Below are 20,272 nucleotides of genomic sequence, written 5' to 3'. Positions count from 1 at the left end.
AGTGTATTCGCGGACAGACAGACAGACAGACGAACAGACATGGCGAAACTACACGGGTTCCTAGTTGACTACTGAACCCTAAAAACTCTTGACATTGATTTACAAAGTTGTGTATCTCAAAAACGGCTCCACCAATTTTTATCAAACATAGCTAAGAAACACCACAACGAAACTCGCTGTCACATGAAAGAACTCGTACCCGTACCTATCGAAATCGTTTCATCCGTTTGAGAGATGTACGTACAATGCCACAAACAGAGATATTGGCATCAAACTTTAACACCCCTCTTTTTGCGCCGGTTATACTTTATATAACATATAAATCGCTGCCGTCGCGGCCCACACTATTGTGCTCAAACGAAGCATATTGCAAAAAAAAACAAATTGAATACTTAATTGTTAATTACTAGGTAAGTACGTCATTTAGCATAAGACTAATATTGACGCAGCTTGTTTCGCCGCCAATAGAGGTATATAAAAGAGGGAGCTAGACAGTCGAACACATAGTCCCGCCATGCGGTTGTCAATAGCTCTTTTGGGCTTAGTGGTGAGTTTACCATTTATTCTAAGTCAAATTTCACTCTCTGATAAGTCCCTGTTACCTTAACTAACAAATATTTAACACCATTTCAGTTTAACCGTAAAAAGCCGGCTAAGAGCGTTTGCCCGCATTTCATATGCCCGAATGTATTGTTTTTTAGAATTTTCATTTGCTATAAAGTAATTTATTTCTGAAATAGTAATTTCTTCAGAGTTGAGATTAAACTAACGTAACCTAACCTACTGCATTCTATATGATGGCATTTAAAAAAATCTTGAAAACAGCACGGTTTTATATATTTTATGGCAAAAGTTGGTACGGCAAGTGAAATTCGGACAAATTGAATTCGGGAAAGTAAAGTTAAACGATATTTTAAACTGTAGGCTGCTATGTACTCTTACACTACTAATAATTCTCAAGCAATTTTAGCCGTTATAATTTTCCTTGTAAATTTGATGTATTTACTACCATCCTCAATTTTTTCGAATTTTCTACCCATTAGTTTAGATTTTAGAGGAGGAGGGGGGGGGGGGACGCTCGGTTTTAATGAATGCGATTTTGCTCACTGATTTCTAGCAGCAAATCCTGTCTGTTTGAGGAGCTGAGGTGAAAAAGTTTTTTTATTGCTTTTAAATTATGATATATGAAAAATAGCAAAGTTATATTTTATATTCATTATACTTAATTGCGCAAAGTTTGTAAGTCTATATGTTTGTTTGTAGCCTAATTTAGGTAAAATTATCCCCCGACACAAAAAAAGAGTTTTATAAGTTTGACCGCTATGTGTGTCTGTCTGTGACACCGTAGCTTTTAAACGGGTGGACCGATTCGAATTCGTTTTTTTTAAACAGGTTCTCTAGCAATGGTTCTTAGACATCTTTCATCAAAATTTGTTCATCAAAGTTCCTGAACTAATGTTGTTCAGTTTAACGAGGACGATCTATGTTTTAATTTTTTGCTCGTATTACAGTCCACACCCGGTTTAGGCTAGTTTTTTTGCTATATAAATATTCTTTTAACTTTTTTTTCACCTCAGCAGCTCAAACAAGCAGGTTTTGCTATGAAGAATCAGTGAGCAAAATCGCCACTCCGTGAGACAAAGTAGCTTTTTAATTATTTTTTTTAAATGCTGAGGACAGTGCTGGGTCCACTCACTGAATGCCAAATGTATGAACTTGACTTTGATGTGTCACTTTCACTTCAATATGAAAAAAGCGAGAGATAGGATCAAATCGATACTAAGTTCGATTTTCAAATTCTGTAGGCTTAAAAAGAAACAAACAAACGTTCGGATACACATATAACCGCAAAATTACAAAACGTAGTAGTAGTACTACTACTACGTTTTGAATTAGAGGGATTTAGTACAGCACTTTTTGCTCGAAGCTTGTACTGTTCTTTTCTTAAATATAAACTAAAAAACTACAAAGATAAATTAGCAAACAAAACGAGCATAAATGAACGAATATCCCGCTCAATTTTACTTTTTTCTTCGTTTTTGTTTTTACTTTTTAATTAAGCAAGAAGCATTATACCAACCTAATAAAAAAATACTGGGTTGACCTTTAGCATTAAAAATATGTCAATAATGAATTAATTATAATAAGGACAAATTGAAGAACAAAAACACGAGGTTAAATTAAAAAAACATAGTGCATTATATGACGGCGAAATATTTCCGAAATTTTACAATTTTCCCACTCTTATAATAAAGTATGCAACCTCGGTGTGCGAAAGCCGCTGCTCTTGTTTTTTTTTTAATAAATTCGTTCCGTATACTGCCTTAGGTACTCTTAAAGTTAGATCAAATATTTGTCAAATTGAATGAATTTGAAAGTAATCTATTTATATTCATGTTTGAAACAATAGAAATCCTAATAAAATCATATTTAAAGGTTTATTTTTATACTGGATACTTTTTCGTTCCATATTCAAAACCTGTCTACTTACCGGAGACTTTTGATCGTTGTCTGGCATTCTTAAGTGACTTTTTAAAGATGTAATGGCGACTGTATGAATCATTTTCGAGAAAAAGTTACAATATGATTAAATAAGTAGGTATTATATTTATTTCTTAACAATCGGATTATATTTTAAAGTTTTTGTTATTTTTTGTCTTCTCAATATACTTATGTGGTTTTATCTTAACCTTTAATTTAAATGTTCTCGCTGCTCAGGTGAAAAGTTGTATGTGTCACACGAGACCAAAGTTTTTTTGCATCTCGTGTGTTTGAATCCCTAGCTGATCTCATGATTCTAACCTAGAATCACTCGCTGTCGCTCGTGATTCAATTGTAGAATCCTTCGCACCAAAAAACGACTTTGCTCTCTTGTTGCACAAATAACTATTTTCTATGAACGACGTAACAAAATCTTATCCAGATTTTGTATGTATGTGTGTAAACTCTTTGTTGTACAAAAGAAAAGAAACAAATCACAATTGACTAACTTTGAGATACTTGTACAAAGGCGGACTTATCCCTTTAAGGGATCTCTACCAGTCCATCTTTGAGTTAGGGTTCGACAAAAAGCGAGTTTAAGAGTCAAAATAGTGGAAGCTACTATACAGTCTTTTAAACAATATAATACATAAACTAAAATATAATATAAATAAGTCAATAAACTACTAATATATATGCCATTTTCATGTTTTTTTTTATTTATTTCAGGCTCTGGCGGCCGTCAGTGGTCTGCCACGTAAGTATAAATACTTTTTTTTATGCCTAATTAATAAATTAATCATCAGATTGAGAAAATAGAACTAAATTAAACATTTAAAAATACGTATCTAAATGTATAGAATTTAAGTTTTTAAAGTTGCATGTTAGTTTAACTTGGTGTATTTTTCGGTGCTCGCTGATACTGTATGTTTAAGCATTTTCTCAATAAGTGAAATGTAATTTTTTTTGAGAAATAAAGTTCTTTAACCATCATCTATTTTTATGGGCAGATGGTGATCTCTTACCATCAGGAGATCACTTGCTCGTTTGCCATCCAGTCGAATAAAAAAAATCTCGGTCACGAAATGATTCTAAACCAATATAATGCCACCCTCGCGGACGGCGCTAGTGTTCCTTTGGGACCATCAGGACCGCGTACATTTACAAACGGTGGCTCGTTTAGATCGGTCAGTACTTATAGGGAAGTCTGAAACTACAAGCATAAGACATACGAAGATCTGTTCTTAGGAACCATGTCATCGATTTTAGTGACAAGAAAAACTGCATTTATACATTAAAAAAAAAACTTGTTTTCAGCTCGGGAATCGAAACCGGTCGTTTTGAAAAATAAAATTATATTATGGGTACGAGTAGAAACCATGTTTCATAGTAGCATTGTTTGCTTCTTTTGACCTACATTACCGATATCCAAATAGAAATAATGTATGTATGTTTTGTTTTTCAAAACGACCCGGTTCGATTCCCGAACTGATTTAAAGATTTTTTTTAATGTATGAATGCAGTATGCCTAATTGTTACTAAAATCGATGACACAGTTCCTAAATAAACAGATCTTCGTTCGTAGATTTGGAGTTGAAATAAAAAATACAAAAAGACTCCAAAAAGTAATCTTAATTTGATTGCTTAATAGCGACATCTCTAGTCCGGGTGAGCGATTAGTTCCAATGGGAGTGTTTGATGCATTTCGATGAGAACTAAAAACATAGATGTCGTCGTCATAGATCGCTGCTTAAGTGAAAGTGACTAATGAAAAGCAAATTGAAATGTTGGTGCATAGGAGAAATTCGTGTTTAGTCTCCTGTCCAGTGGTGGTGTAGGGGAATAGCACGCAGCACGGATTGCTGAGGACCTGGGTTCGATTCCCAGCGCTGGTCTATTTTTCTGTAGCAAAAATTTGGAGTTGAAATAAAAATACAAAAAGACTCCAAAAAGTAATCTTAAGATCTTCGCATGTCTTATAGTTTCAGACTTTCCCGTACTGATCAATCTTAATGTGTCACCCTTCACCCTGTATAAAGTAAAAACAACAAGCTTTAAGACTGACTCACTTAAAATACCTACAAACAAACCAATATTGCACTCTTCCAAAATATTGGATGGCATAACCTACTTTTCTGGTAGCAGTTCGTTTCTGTGCTGTGGAGGAAGCAATTCTATCTAACCTAACCTACTTTTCTCGTAGCGTTGGTTACTGTGGTTGGTTTGTGTGCGAAGTGTTATTTTGAACAAACATTTTTTTTGATTATAATATTAGCCAAAAGAAAACGTTTGCATTAAGAAAAAATGTTTATTAAAAACAAATGTTTATTAAAAACATTTGACATAATAAAACTTGTCAATGTAAAATTATGCCAAATGATAATTTGACCAAATGGATAAAATGCGAAATGTTAATATGCCAAAGATTCGTTTGGTAAATGAAACTACTGCGATAAGTTTTTTGGGAAGTGAAATTTGGCGAAAAATATTTTGCCGAAACGACAGTACCTACACTGATCCAAGTTTTTGATGTAATTTAGTAGGGTAATTTTAATCACATGATAAAAATTACTTTCAAAACACCGCGTGATCTGATCATGTCCCTTCAACCCTCAATGCTTGCAGAACCCAGGGTCGACTTGACTGAACAGGTCATACAGCAGGAAACTACTTCCTCAGCGACCTTCAGCTCGTCATCATCCTCCACTGAAAGAGAGGTAAACAAAACTTATTTTCACTTCTCATGCTCTTATGCCGTCTTGCAGGAAAAAATAAATCTAGATATAGTAGTTAATCCAGGCTTAAGCTTGACAGCACCATACAATTTGACACTACTAAACTGAGCTTAACGCTAACTCGAGATTTATGTGTTTACTGCAAGTGGGCCTTAAAATGTTATTTTAGTCTCTGCATATCGGAATTAAAAAGCTCCTTTTTATTCTATATGGATTAAAGTACTTAGTTTTTTTTATTCACGTTGGAAACCCCTAAACAGCCAACACGGTCTTTAGACGACCAGATGGCCTAGTGGTTAGAGAACCTGACTACGAAGCTTGAGGTCCCGGGTTCGATTCCCGTGTCGGGGCAGACATTTGTATGAAAAATACGAATGTTTGTTCTCGGGTCTTGGGTGTTTAATATGTATTTAAGTATGTATCTATATCTATATAATTATATTTATCAGTTGCTTAGTACCCATAACACAAGCTTTGCTAAGCTTACTTTGGGACTAGGTCAATTGGTGTGAATTGTCCCGTGATATTTATTTATTTATTTATTTATTTGTTAATGGCGGATTTTTAGGGCGTGGAAATAACCTCAAAATGACAACTGTGCAAAAATATTAAAAATAAAGCACAGTTTAATTTCGTGAAACATAATCATAACATAGTAAGAACGCAACTACGAATACTCGTACTACTTCTATGTATATACCAATTCTATTACTAATATGAATCTATTCAATTAAATTAGTTACGGATTCATTCATTTTATTGTGCATAGGTAGTTAAATTAGCTTTTAAAGCGTCACTTCATAAACAATAAAAGAAAAGAAAACGCGCTACCAATTTTTTTGCTATTTGAATTTTGAACATATAGTCTGTCCATTAGTCGAGCGTAGGTTTAAAAAGTTGTGATTTTGAACAGAACATTGTTTTTTTACCTCGCATTCAAAGTGAAAAGTAGAATGTTTAACGCGAGACTAAACAACCGTAATGCCACTCGAACTATAACTACCCTCGCTCTGCTCGGGTGGCTAAACATCTCGTGTCACTATGACTTGTTTTAGTCCCTCGTTGAACAATCTACTATTATCTAGGTATGTGTAAGAGTTCAGCTGCTCGTTCATTTTGGAGTGAGTTCAGTCCATCGTTGGTTTTCCCTCATTCACATTGGATCGACGAATGGATTTAAAACACCCTTGACTACAAGAGAGATTGAAGAGCTCATATTTTATTTTTTTATTTATTAAAATTACATTTGTACACTAACAGCTAAAGCTAAACCAGCACAAACTTTCAATATACCTAGAGCCATCCACGAAGACGCGTGATTTTGTCAAAATTAGACATAAGTCCTCGAGTGGCGACCAGGTGGACTGACGACATCGTGAGAGTTGCGGGAAACCGGTGGATGCAAGTGGCGAATTGTCGTTCACGGAGGCCTTTGTCCAGCTGATGATGATGATGAGACATTAATGTGATTGTAATAAGGACCACGGCACGCGTTATCGTGAATGACTGACTACGTAATACTTAAAATTTAAAATAAAGTTTTTTTTGGAGTCTTTTTGTATTTTTTACACTTCCCCTACTTCTTTTATGATGATGAATGATAATGTTAACGACCACAATGATGTTATGACTCATGGCTTTGTTCATGGCAGGTGATCAAGGATGGGGGAGAGGACATCGAAGAGTCTTCGTCTACTGCCAATAGTGAACAGCACCAGAGCAGCTCGTCCATCAGCCGCGAAGAAATAATCTCCCAGTCAGGTATGACACTCATACTACATAGCATAGAATTTGTATTTATTTATTACTAGCTTTTGCCCGCGGCTTCGCCCGCGTGGAATTCGGTTATCGCGCGCTGTTCCCGCGGAAACCGAGCATTTTTCCAGGATAAAAAGTAGCCTATGTTACTCTCTGGCCAATAAACTATCTCTATGCCAAAAATCACGTCGATCCGTCGCTCCCTTTCGACGTGAAAGACGGACAAACATACAAACAAATACACAAACACACACATTTCGCATTTATAATGTTAGTATGGATATGGACGCACGCGTTAATCATTAGATACAGCAGTTAAATTGAAATTACGGGATTTTATTAAATTCTCGTGGGGATCCCTTAAAATTACATCGTGGTTTTCATTGACTTTAAACTAAAACAACCATGCCAAATTTTCTGACTCAGCGGTTGTTATTACGAAATTTTATCCTTATTCCGTGAGAATATCGGGAATTTGGGATAAAAAGTAGCCTATGTGTTCTTACAGACGTCCAGTTACACCTACATACCAAATTTCAGGACTCTAAGCCCAGCCACAGAATATATAATAGTACTGGCGTACAGAATGGCCACGCTCCGCCCCGCACCGGTTCGAGTTACCCCACCCCTCAAGCGCAGATTGCAGGAAAACCGCAGGAAAGCAGTCGGGCGCGCGACGCGATGTATGTCGGCCGCGGTTCCCCTTGTTTACGCATATTTTTTTATGTCATAATTCTATTTTGCATAATATTTTTACGCGTAATAGTATTTCATCCAAATTCGTCCAGCCGCTTAGCCGGAAGGAGTAACAAACATACACACATACATACTCACAAACTTTCTCATTTATAATATTAGGAATATAAATATTTTATTCGCACAATACATAAAACATAACAAAAATACATAAAAAAATACGAAATATTAGTAGGATTCCATTGTTGTTTATTATTACCTATTGTCACCAGTTGACAAAGATGACAGCAGTTCCAGAAGCCAGAGTGAACAATCGAGTCAGTTTAGCTCTCAGAGCGAGCTGCTGACCCAGGTCAGCGGGGGCAAGTTCATAAACAAGTCCAGCTCACAGCAAGAGCAGGAAGCTATCAGCAGGTAAGAACAGCAGTTGGCCAGTCAGCACCCACAACGCAAAAATGGGGTGTTGTAAGTTTGACCGCTATGTGTGTCTGTCTGTCTGTGGCACTGTAGCTCTTAAACGGGTGGACCGATTTGAATGCGTTATTTTATTTGAAAGCAGGTTTTCTAACGGTGGTTCTTAGATATGTTTCATCAAAATCGGTTTAGCTATTTTTGAGATATTGAACTTTGAAGTGACAAAGCCGGGGTTTTCCAACTTTTTAATGATTAGGTTATAATACCATCGCTAGAATACCTGCTTTCAAATTTAAAGAATCCGCATTCAAATCGGTCCACCCGTTTAACAGCTACGTTGCAACAGACAGACAGACACACACAGACACACATAGCGGTCAAACTTATAATACCCCATACCGGGTGTGGCCTGTAGTACGAGCAAAAAATTAAAATTAAAACATAGATCGCTAAAGGAGTCTCTGAATTTTCCTTTTCCAAATTAAATACTGCTATCAATGTACGCCATCCTAGGACACAACTGACAACATCAAGCATTTTGCTTTACATTGCTTCATCGAATAAACTTAAAAGTGTAATAAAAATAAAAAATAAAACTAATTATTTTTAAAAGTCGCTGAACTAATGTTGTTCAGTTTGAGGAGTATGATCTATGTTTTAATTATTTGCTCGCATTACAGGCGACACTCGGTATAGCCACCCGAGCCGTACGGCGAGGGGGATAGACACGTCGGGGGAAAATGGGGTTGATGCTAGAGTTTTACACTCTGCTTTTCACTTCGATTGCGAGGAGCCTAAATTAAACTATAAATTTTATAGTTTTATTGTTTTTTTTAACGATTTCTCTCCCTCTCTCTCTCTCTCTCTCTAACCATCCGTCCAGCCGTCCATCCGTCCGTCCATCCGTCCGTCCATCCGCCCGTCCATCCATCCATCCATCCATCCGTCCGTCCGTCCATCCATCCATCTATACATCCATCCATGCATCGCATCGCATCGCATCGCAATATCGCAAATGCTTACAGAGTAGTGGTGGTTGGATGTCTGTAATTTTTCCTTTGTCAGTTTAATGTTAGCAAATTTAAAAAGTTAGAGCAGCGGACAATAATGGATTTTTCTCAAAAATGTCCGTAAAAGTTGACATTATTCTTTACATATCAGAAGGTGAAGTGCATAGTTTATGGTCAGCGAAAAATTAAAAAGTTAAAAAGATTGCAGGCGCGCTAGCTCGACAATAATGAATTAGCGCACCTGCAATCAGTCACAATTTTTTTTAAAGTTAAAAAGGCCATGGAAATGCTGGCACAAGTCGTATACAGCCAAGTCTAATGGCCGGTATCAGATATTTTGTTGGAACTCCGGACTTTTTCTATTGGGTCTGAAATAGCTTGTGGTGTTTTCGGTGGAAAAATACACCTGCAGTTTATTTTTAATTAAAAAAGGCGGGAAAACATAAGAAAAATATTGGAAAAAAATTAAATTTTATAATATATTTTGAGAAAAAGTTTATTCTATTTCAGAATTAGGTATTCACCATTTTTGAGAAAAGCTTTATATTAGTCTCGGCTGGAATAGCAATTGCTGGCTTCGTATTAGTTAAACGGACTCGCAAGCTCGTCCGTTTAATACTCATACTTAGCCAGCAATTGCCTACTTCCAGGCCACGACAATAATCTACTATTCATACATACTTCATGGCCTAGGCCAAGAAGTTATGTAGGGAGGTGGTAGGGAGCCATAAATGAGAAACTTCATGTCTCCATTTCGTGACATTAACGCATACATTTCCGAGCATGTTTGAGAAAAAAAAAATACCGAAAGTAGGTGGCAATGGGCTCAGGCTCAGCATAAGCTGCGAGCAAAAGAAACTTGCAGCGCTGACTAACAGCCTGCGCCCGTCCCACAGCGTTAAATTTAACTCTACATATAGAGCCGGGTAAGGCTGCATTGTTGCTAGTATATTTCAGTTACTATCAAAAATAAACCAGCAACATACTTTTCAAGAACAGATAAAAAAAAACAAAAGTATGGATCTTGACTGTTAATTTAATATGACATTTTGTCAAAAGTTTCCAGTCAGTTACCATATTTGGTACAGCATGACGATAAAACTCAGTACCTTAATTATTTCACAGCGAAAGCGAATCGATTGCGAAATCTAGTAAAAACAGCAGGATGTCTTCTGAAAGCGAGGAGGAACGCAGTGCGAGCAGCAAAAAGTCCATCAAGTCTTCCAAATCAAGTAAACAAGAAATGTCCGCAAGCAAAAGCAACAGATCTACCTCCGAGAAGAGGTCTGAGTCAAGTCGGGAAGAAGACTATCAAGAAGAAATGATTAAAAGACGATTGAGCAAGAAAACAGACCAGTCTGATGACGATTGCGACGAAGGCCCAGATGGACAAGGACGACCAAGCAAGCCAGAACAACCAGGCAAACCAGGACCGCCAGGTAAACCAGAACAATCTAACCATCAAGGGCATCCAGGCAAACCAGGTCAACCAGGACAGCCAGGCAAACCAGGACAGCCAGGTCAACCAGGGCAGCCAGGACAACCAGGACAGCCAGGCAAACCAGATCAACCAGGTCAGCCAGATCAACCAGGTGGTCCAGGCAAACCAGGACAGCCAGGCAAACCAGGACAGCCAGGCAAACCAGGACAGCCAGGCAAACCAGGAAAGCCAGGACAACCAGGGCAACCAGGACAGCCAGGCAAACCAGGACAGCCAGGCAAACCAGGACAGCCAGGCAAACCAGGACAGCCAGGCAAACCAAGACAACCAGGTCAACCAGGGCAGCCAGGACAACCAGGACAACCAGGCCAACCAGGGCAACCATGCCAACCAGGACAGCCAGGTCAACCAGAAGAACCAAACCAGCCAGATCAACCAGGTGGTCCAGGCGAACCAGGACAGCCAGGCAAACCAGGACAGCCAGGTCAACCAGGACAAACAGGCAAACCAGGACAGCCAGGCAAACCAGGAAACCCAGGACAACCATGGCAGCCAGGACAACCAGGACAGCCAGGCAAACCAGGTCAACCAGAGCAGCCAGATCAACCAGGTGGTCCAGGCAAACCAGAACAGCCAGGCAAACCAGGACAGCCAGGCAAACCAGGAAAGCCAGGACAACCAGGGCAACCAGGACAGCCAGGCAAACCAGGACAGCCAGGCAAACCAGGAAAGCCAGGACAACCAGGGCAACCAGGACAGCCAGGCAAACCAGGACAGCCAGGCAAACCAGGACAGCCAGGCAAACCAGGACAACCAGGCCAACCAGGGCAACCATGCCAACCAGGACAGCCAGGTCAACCAGAAGAACCAAACCAGCCAGATCAACCAGGTGGTCCAGGCAAACCAGGACAGCCAGGCAAACCAGGACAGCCAGGTCAACCAGGGCAACCAGGCAAACCAGGACAGCCAGGCAAACCAGGAAAGCCAGGACAACCATGGCAGCCAGGACAACCAGAACAGCCAGGCAAACCAGGACAGCCAGGCAAACCAGGGCAGCCAGGACAACCAGGACAACCAGGCCAACCAGGGCAACCAGGACAGCCAGGTCAACCAGAAGAACCAAACCAGCCAGATCAACCAGGTGGTCCAGGCGAACCAGGACAGCCAGGCAAACCAGGACAGCCAGGCAAACCAGGACAGCCAGGCAAACCAGGACAGCCAGGCAAACCAGGACAACCAGGTCAACCAGGGCAGCCAGAACAACCAGGTGGTCCAGGCGAACCAGGACAGCCAGGCAAACCAGGACAGCCAGGCAAACCAGGACAGCCAGGTCAACCAGGGCAACCAGGCCAGCCAGGCAAACCAGGGCAGCCAGGACAACCAGGACAACCAGGCCAACCAGGGCAACCATGCCAACCAGGACAGCCAGGTCAACCAGAAGAACCAAACCAGCCAGATCAACCAGGTGGTCCAGGCGAACCAGGACAGCCAGGCAAACCAGGACAGCCAGGTCAACCAGGACAACCAGGCAAACCAGGACAGCCAGGCAAACCAGGAAACCCAGGACAACCATGGCAGCCAGGACAACCAGGACAACCAGAGCAGCCAGATCAACCAGGTGGTCCAGGCAAACCAGAACAGCCAGGCAAACAAGGACAGCCAGGCAAACCAGGAAAGCCAGGACAACCAGGGCAACCAGGACAGCCAGGCAAACCAGGACAGCCAGGCAAACCAGGAAAGCCAGGACAACCAGGGCAACCAGGACAGCCAGGCAAACCAGGACAGCCAGGCAAACCAGGACAGCCAGGCAAACCAGGACAACCAGGTCAACCAGGGCAGCCAGAACAACCAGGTGGTCCAGGCGAACCAGGACAGCCAGGCAAACCAGGACAGCCAGGCAAACCAGGACAGCCAGGTCAACCAGGGCAACCAGGCCAGCCAGGCAAACCAGGGCAGCCAGGACAACCAGGACAACCAGGCCAACCAGGGCAACCATGCCAACCAGGACAGCCAGGTCAACCAGAAGAACCAAACCAGCCAGATCAACCAGGTGGTCCAGGCGAACCAGGACAGCCAGGCAAACCAGGACAGCCAGGTCAACCAGGACAACCAGGCAAACCAGGACAGCCAGGCAAACCAGGAAACCCAGGACAACCATGGCAGCCAGGACAACCAGGACAACCAGAGCAGCCAGATCAACCAGGTGGTCCAGGCAAACCAGAACAGCCAGGCAAACCAGGACAGCCAGGCAAACCAGGAAAGCCAGGACAACCAGGGCAACCAGGACAGCCAGGCAAACCAGGACAGCCAGGCAAACCAGGAAAGCCAGGACAACCAGGGCAACCAGGACAGCCAGGCAAACCAGGACAGCCAGGCAAACCAGGACAACCAGGACAACCAGGCCAACCAGGGCAACCATGCCAACCAGGACAGCCAGGTCAACCAGAAGAACCAAACCAGCCAGATCAACCAGGTGGTCCAGGCAAACCAGGACAGCCAGGTCAACCAGGGCAACCAGGCAAACCAGGACAGCCAGGCAAACCAGGAAAGCCAGGACAACCATGGCAGCCAGGACAACCAGAACAGCCAGGCAAACCAGGACAGCCAGGCAAACCGGGGCAGCCAGGACAACCAGGACAACCAGGCCAACCAGGGCAACCAGGACAGCCAGGTCAACCAGAAGAACCAAACCAGCCAGATCAACCAGGTGGTCCAGGCGAACCAGGACAGCCAGGCAAACCAGGACAGCCAGGCAAACCAGGACAGCCAGGCAAACCAGGACAGCCAGGCAAACCAGGACAACCAGGTCAACCAGGGCAGCCAGGACAACCAGGTGGTCCAGGCGAATCAGGACAGCCAGGCAAACCAGGACAGCCAGGCAAACCAGGACAGCCAGGTCAACCAGGGCAACCAGGCAAACCAGGACAGCCAGGCAAACCAGGGCAGCCAGGACAACCAGGACAACCAGGCCAACCAGGACAGCCAGGTCAACCAGAAGAACCAAACCAGCCAGATCAACCAGGTGGTCCAGGCGAACCAGGACAGCCAGGCAAACCAGGACAGCCAGGCAAACCAGGAAAGCCAGGACAACCAGGGCAACCAGGACAGCCAGGCAAACCAGGACAGCCAGGCCAACCAGGAAAGCCAGGACAACCAGGGCAACCAGGACAGCCAGGCAAACCAGGACAGCCAGGCAAACCAGGACAACCAGGCCAACCAGGGCAACCATGCCAACCAGGACAGCCAGGTCAACCAGAAGAACCAAACCAGCCAGATCAACCAGGTGGTCCAGGCAAACCAGGACAGCCAGGCAAACCAGGACAGCCAGGTCAACCAGGGCAACCAGGCAAACCAGGACAGCCAGGCAAACCAGGAAAGCCAGGACAACCATGGCAGCCAGGACAACCAGAACAGCCAGGCAAACCAGGGCAGCCAGGCAAACCAGGGCAGCCAGGACAACCAGGACAACCAGGCCAACCAGGGCAACCAGGACAGCCAGGTCAACCAGAAGAACCAAACCAGCCAGATCAACCAGGTGGTCCAGGCGAACCAGGACAGCCAGGCAAACCAGGACAGCCAGGCAAACCAGGACAACCAGGTCAACCAGGGCAGCCAGAACAACCAGGTGGTCCAGGCGAACCAGGAAAGCCAGAACAACCAGATCAACCAGGTGGTCCAGGCAAACCAGGACAGCCAGGCAAACCAGGACAGCCAGGCAAACCAGGACAACCAGGTCAACCAGGGCAGCCAGAACAACCAGGTGGTCCAGGCGAACCAGGAAAGCCAGGCAAACCAGGACAGCCAGGCAAACCAGGACAGCCAGGTCAACCAGGGCAACCAGGCCAGCCAGGCAAACCAGGGCAGCCAGGACAACCAGGACAACCAGGGCAACCATGCCAACCAGGACAGCCAGGTCAACCAGAAGAACCAAACCAGCCAGATCAACCAGGTGGTCCAGGCGAACCAGGACAGCCAGGCAAACCAGGACAGCCAGGTCAACCAGGACAACCAGGCAAACCAGGACAGCCAGGCAAACCAGGAAACCCAGGACAACCATGGCAGCCAGGACAACCAGGACAACCAGAGCAGCCAGATCAACCAGGTGGTCCAGGCAAACCAGAACAGCCAGGCAAACCAGGACAGCCAGGCAAACCAGGAATGCCAGGACAACCAGGGCAACCAGGACAGCCAGGCAAACCAGGACAGCCAGGCAAACCAGGAAAGCCAGGACAACCAGGGCAACCAGGACAGCCAGGCAAACCAGGACAGCCAGGCAAACCAGGACAGCCAGGCAAACCAGGACAACCAGGCCAACCAGGGCAACCATGCCAACCAGGACAGCCAGGTCAACCAGAAGAACCAAACCAGCCAGATCAACCAGGTGGTCCAGGCAAACCAGGACAGCCAGGCAAACCAGGACAGCCAGGCAAACCAGGACAGCCAGGTCAACCAGGGCAGCCAGGCAAACCAGGACAGCCAGGCAAACCAGGAAAGCCAGGACAACCATGGCAGCCAGGACAACCAGAACAGCCAGGCAAACCAGGACAGCCAGGCAAACCAGGGCAGCCAGGACAACCAGGACAACCAGGCCAACCAGGGCAACCAGGACAGCCAGGTCAACCAGAAGAACCAAACCAGCCAGATCAACCAGGTGGTCCAGGCGAACCAGGACAGCCAGGCAAACCAGGACAGCCAGGCAAACCAGGACAGCCAGGCAAACCAGGACAGCCAGGCAAACCAGGACAACCAGGTCAACCAGGGCAGCCAGGACAACCAGGTGGTCCAGGCGAACCAGGACAGCCAGGCAAACCAGGACAGCCAGGCAAACCAGGACAGCCAGGTCAACCAGGGCAACCAGGCAAACCAGGACAGCCAGGCAAACCAGGGCAGCCAGGACAACCAGGACAACCAGGCCAACCAGGGCAACCATGCCAATCAGGACAGCCAGGTCAACCAGAAGAACCAAACCAGCCAGATCAACCAGGTGGTCCAGGCGAACCAGGACAGCCAGGCAAACCAGGACAGCCAGGTCAACCAGGACAACCAGGCAAACCAGGACAACCATGGCAGCCAGGACAACCAGGACAACCAGAGCAGCCAGATCAACCAGGTGGTCCAGGCAAACCAGAACAGCCAGGCAAACCAGGACAGCCAGGCAAACCAGGAAAGCCAGGACAACCAGGGCAACCAGGACAGCCAGGCAAACCAGGACAGCCAGGCAAACCAGGAAAGCCAGAACAACCAGATCAACCAGGTGGTCCAGGCAAACCAGGACAGCCAGGCAAACCAGGACAGCCAGGCAAACCAGGACAACCAGGCCAACCAGGGCAACCATGTCAACCAGGACAGCCAGGTCAACCAGAAGAACCAAACCAGCCAGATCAACCAGGTGGTCCAGGCAAACCAGGACAGCCAGGCAAACCAGGACAGCCAGGTCAACCAGGGCAACCAGGCAAACCAGGACAGCCAGGCAAACCAGGAAAGCCAGGACAACCATGGCAGCCAGGACAACCAGGACAGCCAGGCAAACCAGATCAACCAGGTCAACCAGGTCAACAAGGGCAACCAGGACAGGCAGATCAACCAGGACAGACCGGACAACCAGATCAACCAGGAACTGCAGGAAAACCTGGAAAGGGAGGAAAGACAATTCATACGAGTGCGACTTCGAGCCAAGCTCAGAGAGAGCAGCGAGCCAGTAGTCAATCGAATTATGAAGCAATTGATGCTAATGGAAATTCCTTCCAGAAAAAATCGGAGCAACAACAAGTATCTTCTGAACAAGCTTCTTCATCTAGCTTTGATAAGGAGGAGTTCGATAGAGACGGCAGTTTTAAGAAATCCAGCCACAAACAGGCTTCTGTCGGCCAAGAAGCATCTTCGAGTGAAAGCAGCGAAATGCAAAAAAGCCAAGGAGGCGGCTCTGATGTTAGAAAGAGCTCTCAAACTCAGTCTGAGAGTCAAAGACAAGCGGCATTCAGCAATCAAGAAGAATTCAGCTCCGGTGGTTCTAGTTCCAGCAGTGAGCAAGTCATGAAAGAGTCATCATTGGTTAAATCTGAGCAATCCTCATCTTCTGCGTCTGAAACAAGCTCAAGCGAAGCCGACTTGAGCTCAGACGAAAGAAGCCGTAGCAGTTTTTCTTCATCATCAAGTTCATCATCTAGCTTCTCATCTTCCTCATCCTCATCATCTGAGACCATTGAGGAAGAATGTTGAAAAATTTGAAATTTAATAATAGTACTTATTTTCTCTTAAAACTTCTTTATTACTTACTGATTTTGTGTGGCTTTTAATAAAACGAATAAATTCTGAAGTACTGAATAGCACTGTGTTTTATTATTAGAAAGAAAGAAAGAAATAACCTAACGACGAAAAAATCATTTTTAACAAGCTTTTGTTGACTAGCATTGTCAAAGGTCAACCGGGGCTATGTCGTCTACGGGGCTAATGCGTCCATTCCAATTATCATAAGAAAAACATCCTTTAGAACTACTCAGGCCATTTTTTTAAAGGCTTTGGCACTAAAAGTACAAAAACTGATCACTAGATGTCGTGGCCGAGCTCTTTTTTTAAAGTAATCCGCCAACGAGGTCAACTAGATGCTATAGGCCTGAATATTTTTGTTCAACTAATTACCCTTAACTAAGGCTAGAATTTAGCGTACCTACAACATAATAATTAACTTTACTATGTGTGCTTTTATAAAATTATCTCGATTAAAATCATTCCGACCAATCCGCTCACATAATACCAGTAAAAGACGAATTCACCCCACCTGGGGTTATAAGTAGCGTCTAAAAATCCCAGCTTTTACAGAAACGTAATTTACACGTAGAAGTTATTAAAATGCCATGAAATGAACTAAAATATGAAATTAGATCAAATATGCTAGCTTACAAGCTAGCATACAACATAAGTTTAGCTTTTAAGGATACATAATGTTATATAATCTGATAAATATGCCGTTTAAAGTATTAAATTGTGACGCATTAGTCCCTGTTGACCTTACCAAATTTCAAGTCTATGCAATAGCAATGGTTAATATAGTACATTGTGTTTTAAGGGCGGTAAACAAGGAATTACGAACGAGAGTCTATTAGAAGCCCGAAGTCGAAGACTGAGGGCTTTAATGAGTCGATGTTCGTAATTCTAGTACCGCCCGTGCGACATACAATGTTTTTCATCACATTTGCGAGTAAAATTGTATATTTGTAAAGGAAAAACTAATATTTTTTCAAAAATTGCCGATACCACTGACTACGCTCTTGGCAGCGCCAGCCTCCGCGCCGCCCCACCCCACGCATCATGTGCCCAACCTGCTCGCGCCGCGGTCCTGCACACCATGCAGTAACAAACTCATTTACCGACCTTGGGCTTCATGGCATGAAAATTAGTACGGGCAATGACTCATTTACCAACCACGGGTTTCATGCCAAGCACATTAAGGTCGAGGGTTTTATTTGGGGGGTTGCAACCAAGGTAGCCTGCATGTTACGACACTGTTTACGAGCAAGTGCGATGAAAAACCATTGAAGAGTTTCCTCCTGCGGAGACGATCTCGGCTGGACTACCAGGATGTCACTCTACTAGATTATTGTATTAAATAAATAAGTATGCCAAATTTCAAGTCAATCCGACTACTGGAAGTTGGTCGAATTTAACTTGCAAGATTTGACTACAGACAGAAAGACAGACAACGGGACAGGTGACACTAAATAAAAGCTTGTAAAATAATTCTCATCATACTTGCTACTTTAAAAGAGACGTGGTATAAAATTGGTGGATTTCGTGGTAATAAAAAAAATATTACGATAATCTTGATCGTATTCCTGAGTTAGTCATTGCTTTCAAAACACGATTAAACAAATTTCGCTCGATAAATTTTATTGCCAAAGTGAGCTCTTACTTTGATTTAGAAACCAAAAATACTCCGTTATTTATAAAGACCTATAAAGACACTATAATCAAATTACTAAGTCTGATTTACAAACAAAACGCAATAATAACATATATGCTGGCATTGACATATATTCTACCGTACGTTAGTAGATATATATCGATGAGTACCAGCTAAGTATTGTATTATTTCTTAAATCAAAATCGTAATTTTATTTGCAAATTTTAGAAGAGTAAAGACTTACGCCACGCCGACGACATATTGCTTCTCTGTCATTTCAACGCAGAGAAACAGTGAGCGCTTAGGTGCTCTGCCTGATGAGAGCTGTAAACCTATTTTTGGGTAGTTAGGTATATTGCCATTACCATGTTTATATATATTGGAAGCTTGTATCTTTGTTAAGAAGCATATGCATTTATTTAGAACGGCTAAAACTGCATTTCCTCGAAATACCAGAAATCCTGGCATGTGCATGAAGCTATTTTAATAAATTGCCTCTAGATTTGCAGCAGTTGCCGTTTATTAAGTTCCGAAATATCTTAAGAAATTTATTACGCAAGGATCACTAGTATGATGTAAAAACTTTTCTCTCAAATAATTTATAACATTTGCATGGTAGTATTTGTTTTATATAATAAATAATACTTATAGCAGAATAAGTTCCGAACAGTAAGTTATAATTATAATCAACCATCTTTTTGACTGTATTATTCTGTGCAAATAAAGAAGTTTGACCTGCGTCGCTTTTCTCCACAAAATTCATTTACGAAAAAAAACTTTAACATTTACACTTCTTTCATAACTCATACATAACACAACTCAATCTATGAGTAAGGAAATTATTATTAAATTACGTTTTAACTGTATTTTGGGTATTTTAGGTGTTTTAGGATAGTCAACACCGGGAAATAAATTAAATAACGCACAAAAAAATCAAGAAGCACTCATCACAGAGTACTTTATACACACAGAAACTCGTGGTATTGTTCGTATTGAATGATATAATTTTTATTTAAGAATATAAACTTATAGAAAATACAATCATATACCTAAGAGCTAAATACTACTAAATAATAAATCTACTAGCTAACTTAAATAATATTTTTATATTATAAAAAAAGAGAAGTTCGTATTTGTATTCATCAGCTGATCGGGGCGGCGGCGCGCGGCAGCAGGGCTACTCCGAAACTCGAAACTCGAAGTTCGTGTCGTGCGGTCCCTCTGACACTTATACTATTTAATACGAGAGCGAGAGGGACCGCACGACACGAACTTCGAGTTTCGAGTTTCGGAGTAGCCCTGCAGGCTCGGCGCAACATGTTTTGCGTTTTTGATGTCGGCGGCGACCTTGGTCGGCAAGTCTGTGCTTTCCTTGAGCGAGTCTTCGACACTACGTGCTTTCTGCAGTAATATTCTGAATGTTGGGCAATCTTCGCGCTTTACTCGCTTGCGAATACGTTTATGCAGCAATCCATACACCATATCAATCTGCACCTTCTCCGACAAGTCATTTGATGGCAATTTCGATAGCAAAGCTCGACATTTAGCGACATAAACATGTGTCCTTTCATCGCCTTGAGGAGTGGCAAATAGATCGCGGTAAATGCGCGGTGGAGCTTGACTGTCGCCGTAGGTATCTATCTATCTATCTATAGCAGCCCATGTTGCGCCCGTCTTCGAACGTAGGCCTCTTCTTCACGTTTCCACGTCTGTCTGTCCCCTGCCACCTTCATCCAGTTAATGCCGGCTTGCTGCCGGATGTCATCCGTCCATCTCTTAGGAGGTCTTCCTCTACCGCGGGTGTTGGCACGTGGTCTCCACTCCAGTATTCTTCGCA

General features: G+C 43.3%; 1 protein-coding gene across 50 annotated transcripts; it reads left to right on the top strand.

Annotated features, from left to right (window-relative positions):
• Positions 1-488: 488 nt before the first annotated feature.
• On the top strand, positions 489-16,861 carry LOC141444824 (uncharacterized). Of its 50 annotated transcripts, none has more exons than XM_074110508.1 (9): positions 489-547; positions 3,211-3,238; positions 5,107-5,198; positions 6,869-6,977; positions 7,943-8,084; positions 10,220-11,019; positions 11,317-12,045; positions 12,199-12,630; positions 12,847-16,861. In XM_074110508.1, the coding sequence occupies exons 1-9, from the start codon at positions 515-517 to the stop codon at positions 16,752-16,754; spliced, it is 6,273 nt and encodes a 2,090-aa protein (XP_073966609.1). In that variant the 5' UTR covers positions 489-514; the 3' UTR covers positions 16,755-16,861. The 50 variants fall into 50 exon arrangements, with proteins under 50 accessions (XP_073966609.1, XP_073966605.1, XP_073966597.1 ...); XM_074110504.1 differs by having other exon boundaries at positions 11,299-12,045; XM_074110496.1 differs by having other exon boundaries at positions 11,191-12,045.
• The last annotated feature ends 3,411 nt before the right edge of the window (positions 16,862-20,272 follow it).

Source organism: Choristoneura fumiferana, chromosome 30 (assembly GCF_025370935.1).
Source record: "Choristoneura fumiferana chromosome 30, NRCan_CFum_1, whole genome shotgun sequence".
Lineage (NCBI taxonomy): Eukaryota > Metazoa > Arthropoda > Insecta > Lepidoptera > Tortricidae > Choristoneura > Choristoneura fumiferana.
This window is presented reverse-complemented; position numbering and strand designations above follow the sequence as displayed.